Below are 8626 nucleotides of genomic sequence, written 5' to 3' on the forward strand. Positions count from 1 at the left end.
ATCTAGGCTGGAAAGCCATTGTTGGCACCATGAGGTCTTTGTCTCTGGCTCCCCAAAGCCTTGTTTTCAAGCAATCCTGAGCGAAGCACACAGGAAGCAATTTCCCCTACTTCGTCATTCGCCGCCAGCCAGCAGTGAAGAAGGGAGTCTGAACCTCATAACCTTCTCTCCCGGGCGTCATTAATACGTCCCTGGCGTTGACTCTCTGGTTCCTCTCAGATGCGCGCATTTCTGTCCCACATCCTCTAAGTTTATGCTACTTTTCTTTCCATTCTGCTGCTTCTGTGTCTGCTCTGGTTTTCCAGACCCCCATTGCCTAGCCCTTACCACTCTTCTGTCTTGGAGCCAATACACAGTATTGATTCCAAGATGGAAGGTAAGGGTTTAAAAAAAATTCAGTAGTCTATATGTCACTGGCATTTTAATTGCCATTAATTGTGCACGTAATTCAAAATAGACTAATGCCTACAAAAGATCAAATATATTTCCCTCTAACCTTCCTAATGGTTTTCTTAATAGATTTAAATATTTCAGTTGACTGCAGCTTTGATCAAGGGATTTGTGATTGGAAACAGGATTCAGAAGATGATTTTGACTGGAATCCTGCTGATCGAGATAACGGTATTTCAATTACAAAATTGTTTTTATTTACTATGATGCTATAGCAATGTTAAAGGTAAAGATCATCTTTGTCACTCTATCCCTCTTGAAATTATTTCGTGATCCTAATTTATATGTGCTTGTGTATATGTTGCATCTTCCAGGAAGAGTCAAATGAGGCCTTAGAGATCATTTTGTTCAACCCTCTTTTTATGAGAAAATTGAATCCTAAAGATGTTGACTCCAATAGACTATAAATGTGAGCAGTTTATCCTTAGTTTTATGTGCTTATTGCCTGGTCCCTTGTTCTTTGTTGTTGTTCAGTCATTCAGTCATGTCTGATTCTTTGTGAATGCTTGCTATGGGGTTTTCTTGGCAAAGATACTGAGGGGTTTGCCATTTCCTTCTCCATGGCGCTTAACAGAGTCTTAGTAAAGGTTTATTGAATTGAATTATATGGACAAAGTTTGCCAAACAGAGCAATTTCACAACTGGGAACACAGAAGGTTCTCTATAATCTCAACCTTTTTTTTACCATGAATTTTCCATCTATTTTGTCAGTCCATGCCTTATAGGGAGAAAAGAAATCGAAGATTGCCTGACTTATATTTACAGATATATTTAAGGAGAGTAAGGCTTCACTCTAATGAGTAAATCAGTTGCACATTTATGATTTGTCATTTTATTTTAGAAGTCCAGTGGCCAATTAAAGTATAACAAATCTATTCATCTGAATTACATATCTCATAATATCAAATAAATCACATTAAATAATTCAGTCAGTATATTTGAGTTTTGATTCTAATTCTGTCACTGGTTATCTATATGACTATGAAAGAATGAATATGGTATATTAAAATGACAATAGGATTTATTTTTAAAGTAAATTTAATTTTTTCCATCCAAAAAAATCTATTTTTTCTCCTCTTCCCTTCTCCCCATCCCTCCACTCCATCTCTCACTGACAAGAAAAGAAAAAGAACTCTTATAACAAATCCATATAGTCAAACAAAACAAATTCCTGCTGTGGTCATGTCTTTTAAAAATGTGCCATTCTACAGCCTGAGTCCATCACCTCTCTATTAGGAAGTGGGGAGCATCTTCATTATTGGTACTTCTGGAACAAAGGCAAAATACATTACATGTCATGGCCCACAAAGCTCCTGATTGTGTCCTGAACCAAATTAAAATGTAATTGGGAATTATTTAACGAAATAAAAAAACATGTAATAGAACATAGTTAGTCTTAATATATCATTTTCTAAGTCAAGGTGTGGTTCCCAGGGATCCATGTGTACAGTTTAGTGGCCCCTGCTTCTTGAGCTTGAAATCACTGCTCTGGAATCATGGTTGGTCATTGAATTGATCGGCATTCTTAAGCCTTTCAGAATTTACTCTTCTTTATGTTGTTGTCATTATATATAACAAATTATTCCTCTGATTCTGCTCACTTCATTTTGCATGATTTCATAGTCTTCCTATTTTCTCTGAAACCATTCTTCTCATTTCTAACAGAACAATAGCATTCTGTACTGTTCTAATTAGATATCATAATTTGTTGTCATTTCTCAATTTAAGGGTACTCCTTGGGCTCTTTGACATTATAAAAATTGCCACTATAAATATTTTTGTACATATGGACTCTTTTCCTCTTTCTTTGGTCTCTTTGGGTTATAGGTCTAGTAAAAATATTATTAACTTTTGGTGGAGCATTCCAAATTGCTTTCCAGAAGGTCTAGAACAAATCATATTTCCACCAACATTACTTTAAGGTGCTTTTCCCATGGCTCCTTCAACATTTCTTATAATTTCTTTTTGTCAATATGATATGTATGATATTAAACCTGACAGTCACTTTAATTTACATTTCTCTAATTATTAGTGATTTAGAACATTTTATATAGATATCAATAGCTTAGATTTCTTCCTTTGAACACTGCCTATTCATATTTTTTACCATTTATCAAATGAGAAATGGCTCTTATTCTAATAAATTTGAACTCTTATAAACTCTTCTTCCATATGACATTTCCTTTAAGAACTGAAAAAAAGCAATAATATGACTGTCTCCAATTCCTATCTATTTTCAAGTACCCTTACCATTCTCATTTCTCTCTTCTGACTATATTCTATATTATTATTATTATCCATTCCTTATGCATCTTGAAAATAAGACCCTAGTCAGAAAAGAGAAAAAAATGCCACAAAGAATCTGTTATTTACTAAACACATTTTAAAAGATATACACAAGGGGGAAAAGCTAAAATGATAGCATAGTAACAGGAGCTTTCTAAATCAACTTCCAACCAGTCATTACAAAGAATCTCAAAAGGACAGAAATCAAAATTGGATGAGTAAATGGACTCTCCCATTGGATACAGCTTTAAAGGAGGCAGTGTTTGGGGACTCCCTGAAGCTGAAGAGTGCAGAGTCTGGACTTCAGAGAGCAGACCTTGGGCAGAAACAAGATTGGACACAGCCAAGGCAGCAGGGACTGAAAAGATAGCCTCAGGGCAAAATGCTTTAAAGAGTTCTACACAAAAAACATCACTTTACCTGCCCTCATTCATGCTACTGACTGAAAAGAAAAGGAATCAACAGGCAGGAACCCCAATCCAGTAGAGGAAAAAGGAATAAGCAGCAGCAAAAAAAGCTCCTGACCTTGGATAATTTTCTATGGAGAAAAGGAGCAAAATCCAGAAGCAACAGCAGAGAATAACAAAAAATAAGCAAAAGCATCCAAACTTTCCAAACAAAATGGAAACTGGTCACAAGCTCTCAAGGAACTCAAAAAGGAGTTCAAGAACCAAGTAAGAAAGATAAAAGAAAAATGGGAAGGAAAATGGGAAAAAAGAAATGAAAGTAATACAAAAAGAAAATAACAGCTTAAAAGACAAAATTGCCCATAAGGAAAAAGAGGCACAGAAATAAAATGAAATAATAAGCAAATTGAAGACCAGATTGACCTGTTAGAAGCCATGAAAAAGCAAGATAGACTCAACCAAAAAGGAAAATCAAAAAATCATAGCTGAAAATCAGTCTTTAAAGACTAGTATTGGGCAAGTAGAAGCTAATGATCTTATGAGACAGCAAGAATTAATAAAGCAAAATCAAAAGAAGGAAAAAATAGAAGGAAACATGAAATATCTTACAACTAACATGAAAAATAGATCCAGGAGAGACAATTTGAAAATTATTGATCTACCAGAAAGCCTGGAACAAAATAAAATCTTTGACATTATATTATAAAAAACTATTCAATAAAACTGCCCTGATATTCTTGAACAAGAGGACAGAATAGACATTGAAAGAATCACTAGCTCAACCCCTACATTAAATCCCCAAAAGATAAACCCCAGCAATGTTATAGCCAAATTCAAGAGCTTCTAGGCTAATTAGAAAATATTGCAAGCAATCAGAAAGAGACAATTCAGATATCAAGGAGCTCCAGTCAGGATTACACAGGATCTGGCAGCTTCCATGCTAAAGGACCACAAGGCTTGGAATACAATATTCAGGAAGGCAAGAGAAATAGGTCTACAACCAAGAATCACCTACCCATCAAACCTGACTATATACTTTCAGGGCAAAGTATGAGCATTTAACAAAATAGAAAGATTTCCAAGCATTCCTAAAGAAAATACTACAACTAAAAGGAAATTATGATGTCCAAATATAAAATTCAAGAGGACCATAAAAAGGTAAAGAAGAAAGAGGGGGGAAAAATTTAAGGGCTTCAGTAAGATCAAACTGATTATGCACCTATATAGAAAAATGATATCTGTAACTCTTAAAAATTATTCTTATTATCAATATTCATAATTCATATATGAAATATTCACAGGCAGAAGTTGTGGTATTAAGTTGCTCAAGATGATATGTAAAATACATACACAAAATAAGACTTGTAGGAAATTAGAATTTGATTTAAGATTTGATTAATTGAAACCTTTTCACAAAAGTGAATTTCAAGGTTTGTTAACAGTGGCTTTCTCTTTTCTCAAAGCTGTTGGATATTACATGGTAGTCCCAGCCTTCGCTGGACATAAGAAGGATGTTGGTCGCTTGAAACTTCTCCTTACCAACCTTCAGCCCCAAAGTAGCTCCTGCTTAATGTTTGATTATCGACTTGCTGGAGAAAGAGTAGGGACACTTAGAGTTTTTTTGAAAGAGAAAAATAATACTCTTGCCTGGGAGGAGAACAGCAATGAGGATGGAAGGTGGAGGACTGGGAAAATTCAACTATATCAAGGAATTGAAACTACTAAGAATGTGAGTGAAAGTCAAATATTTACTTTTCTCTATTCACTTATGTTTTTGTGTTCATGTCACTATTGAAGAACAAATAACAACTGAAGTTCACAAACAGGGAATAATAAAGTAAAATGTTATTTATTTATTTCTGTTCCTCTTTTGCTTGTAAAAATAATAGGTAATAACTTGAAGACCAAAATGCCATGATTTATGATTATAGATGTCACTACCAAAAAGCCTAGATATCCACAAAGCTGTGACATAATAATAACAACCTTTTGGCAGCTGCATGAAACATTAGATAGAATACTGGACTTGGAATCAGAAGGACCTGAGTTAGAATCATGCACACGGATATGGAAGTAACCAAGTCTCAAGGAAACCTATTCCTCTTTAGAACAGCTCTAATTCTTAAGATATTATATCTTATATCAAGCTAATATCTACCTCTCTAAAAGAGGTTCTGTCCCTCCCTTTCCCAGGACCAAGCAAAAATATCCAAATTCTTCTTCCATATGACATTTCTTCCAGTAACTGAAAAAAAGTAATAATATGCCCTTGATGTCTTCTCTAGGCTGTCTCCAATTCCTTTCTATTTTCAAATCCCCCTACCATTCTCATTTCTCTCCTCTGAACATAGTCTATCTTATTATTATCCTTTCAAAAATATGAAGGAGAAAAATAAGCACATTAAGAGCCCATTGTATGGTAGACATTGTACTAAATGCTTAACAAAATATTATCTCATTTGATCCTCACAACTACCTTGGGATTTAGGTGCTATTATTATCCCCATTTTACAATTAAAGAAATTGGAGAAGACAAAGTTTTAAGTGATTTCCCAGGATTGCACAGAGAGTAAATATCTGAGACCAGTTTTGAACTCAGGTCTTCCTGACTCTAGAACCATCCCTGAAAATAAAGAAGAGCAGAAAGCTTATAAAGGCAAAAACCTGGTTGTGTTCTCCCCTACCCCCTTACATTGGGGAAGGAAGGAAGGAAAGAAGGAAGGGAAGAAGGAAGGAAGGAAGGAAGGAAGGAAGGAAGGAAGGAAGGAAGGAAGGAAGGAAGGAAGGAAGGAAGGAAGGAAGGAAGGAAGGAAGGAAGGAAGGAAGGAAGGAAGGAAGGAAGGAAGGAAGGAAGGAAGGAAGGAAGGAAGGAAGGAAGGGAAGAAGGAAGGAAGGGAAGGAAGGAGGGGGGAGGGAGAGAGGGAGGATATAGAATTTGAAAAAGCAAAAAGGAGAAAGACTATGGTCTCATGAATTCTATAAATCACCTTGGACATTCCCTCTTTTCTTTGGGAAGTCAAAGAAAGGAAAGTTGGGCTCAATAATGATAGCAGATACTATGTTACATCTATTTTTCAGGTCTTAATCCCATGGTATAATTGTTCATCCCACAGAAAAGATTTGATGTCAAAAGTAGAGTTCTGTATAATTTTTGTAGTGCCATTTAGAGGTGTGATCATTAATGAACCTTTACTATCAATTTGTTAGGAGGAATATCCTCATATTACATAAAAGCTGTGAATTATGTTATAATTAAAATTACTATATCTACCAGTTATTATTTTTCATAAAGTTTATTAATAGAAAAGGTAGATAAGCATAGAGTTAAAGTCTCTGCCTTACTCTGAGTTCTCAGACCACGTGTCACCTATTCTCCATGAATCTTTCTCTCCCCCAACCCATTGTCTGCTCTCTCCCATACTTTGTGCCAAAAAGACTGGTGAGCTCTGTCCCCTTTCTTTCATTGAAGTTCAGGATGCAACTGTAGTATGTGTGGAATGTTGGTCTAGTTGGCCCTCCAGTTGGAAGTTGTCCAACTTCCTTTGACACAACGATACACTCTTTGAATCAATTAATCAATTAAAATATAATGTTTCAAACCATATATATTTATCTGTCTTCTTGGTCATTGGATCATTTAATAGTTTTCCTAAGCTCTTACTTCTTATTGATACCAAAAAGTTCAGAATCCTAGGATAGCATTGCAATGATCCCAACTTCCACAGATGTAAGAGAAGATACCTCTTTTTATATAGGGATCAAAGAAGTAATTATCTTATTTCTTGTGACACTGCACTGCCCTTCATTTAATTAAACAAAATATTTACCACCTCTACCAACATAAATTTATCTCCATGCCTCAATAGATTGAGACGACCACAAAATATAATTTATTGTCTTCTCCTTTTCCTAAGGCTCCCATTTCCATATCTTTTTATTTTTCCTGCTTTATTTAAATTTTCCTCTATTCAAACTCATTCTGTTCATAGATCTTTGGTTTTTATTTTTTATTCTCCACTTTTTAGAAACATCTAAAGTGTTAAAAACCCTACTTTTTTTATTTTCTTGGATTACCAACAAATAAAAGGGATAGAGATTGGACTTGTAATTTCAGTGGTAGAAAGATGTCCCTGATGAGGAAACAACCTCTAACCATGCAAGTCAGCACCTTCTATGGAACCCAAAGCCTTAGAGCGTTTCCTAGAATACAAAAACTAAAATTACTTGCCCAGAATCACACAGTTATATATGTCAGAAACAGAACTTAAATCCATGTCTTCTTGGCTTCTAAGTTAGACCTTCGTGTTGCTGCTCTATAAAAAATTAAACCTATTAAAATTATTCCCTTCATTATCTAATTTTTCCATCAATGTCCATAAAGAATATCAATTTCTTACTAAGCTGTTTCTAGAGGTTTGTAGCTAGGGTGCACAGTGATTAGAGCATTGGGCCTGAAGTCAAAGAGAACTGAGTCCAAATTCAGCCTCAAACACTTATTATCTGGGTGATCCTAAGCAAATCATTCAACTACTGTTTGCCTCAGTTTCCTCATCTGCAAAATGAGGATAATAATAGTACTTACCTCCCGTGGTTATTGTGAGAATCAAATGAGATCATAATTTTAAAGTGCTTAGCACAATAGAAGACACATAGTAAGCACTATAAAACCATTGGCTATTACTATTATTAGTGTATTTACAGGTTTCTCATGCATAAAAATGAGTGAAGTGAACTAGGATCCAGAAATTATTAACCTTTATTTCTATCATGGACTCCTTTGGCAATTCGGGGAAGCCTGTGGACCCCATCTCTGAATATTTTAAATATGTAAAATAAAATATACAAGATTATAAATGAAACCAATTATATTGAAATACAGTTATAAATAGATATAGATATGAAATTCACAGGCCTCAAATGAAGATCTCTAAAGTCCCTTTTAATCCTAAAATGCTCTGTCATATCATGCCATTGATTTATATCTGGGAAATAATTTCCAAATCTCAAACATATACATATTTGGTGGTAGTGATGATGGTGGGTTGTTCTTTTTTATTCCACAATTCTTTCTCAGTATCATGTGGCTTTCAGAATATTTTAAATATTTGATATTTGTTAGCACATTTTCTTAAAAGTCAATTCCAGCTTTTTTGGAATGATCTAGATCTTTTTTAGAGTATAACCTTACTTTGAATATATGTCAAAAAAAATACATGATTCACTATGGAGAACACTTTCTATACAATAAGCTTGAAGTCCTGGTTAGTAGCTAATGTTTTCTAATCATTTTAAAGTTCTTAAACTCAAATTTACTTTTCTTCTCTCTTACAGATCATTTTTGAAGCAGAACGTGGCAAGGGCAAAACTGGAGAGATTGGTGTAGACACTGTCTTATTAGTTTCAGGTGTATGTCATGAAGGTCTTTAATTGCTGAACATGATTAAATTTTTTTATTATCTTCCCTTTAAGCTAGTACTGTATTT

The 8626-nt window shown here is 34.6% G+C and overlaps 1 protein-coding gene across 1 annotated transcript in view; it reads left to right on the forward strand.

Moving 5' to 3' along the window:
• EGFL6 (EGF like domain multiple 6) overlaps positions 1–8626 on the forward strand; it is a 73482-nt gene that overhangs the window by 64681 nt on the left and 175 nt on the right. Inside the window, exons 10-12 of the mRNA XM_001381028.4 lie at positions 520–621; positions 4607–4872; positions 8475–8626. The exon at positions 8475–8626 is cut by the window's right edge and continues 175 nt beyond it. Coding sequence (XP_001381065.4) covers positions 520–621; positions 4607–4872; positions 8475–8570 — 464 coding nt within the window. The 3' untranslated portion in view covers positions 8571–8626. The remainder of the gene's footprint in view (positions 1–519; positions 622–4606; positions 4873–8474) is intronic.

The sequence above is a fragment of the Monodelphis domestica genome, chromosome 8 (genome assembly GCF_027887165.1).
Source record: "Monodelphis domestica isolate mMonDom1 chromosome 8, mMonDom1.pri, whole genome shotgun sequence".
Taxonomy (NCBI): domain Eukaryota; kingdom Metazoa; phylum Chordata; class Mammalia; order Didelphimorphia; family Didelphidae; genus Monodelphis; species Monodelphis domestica.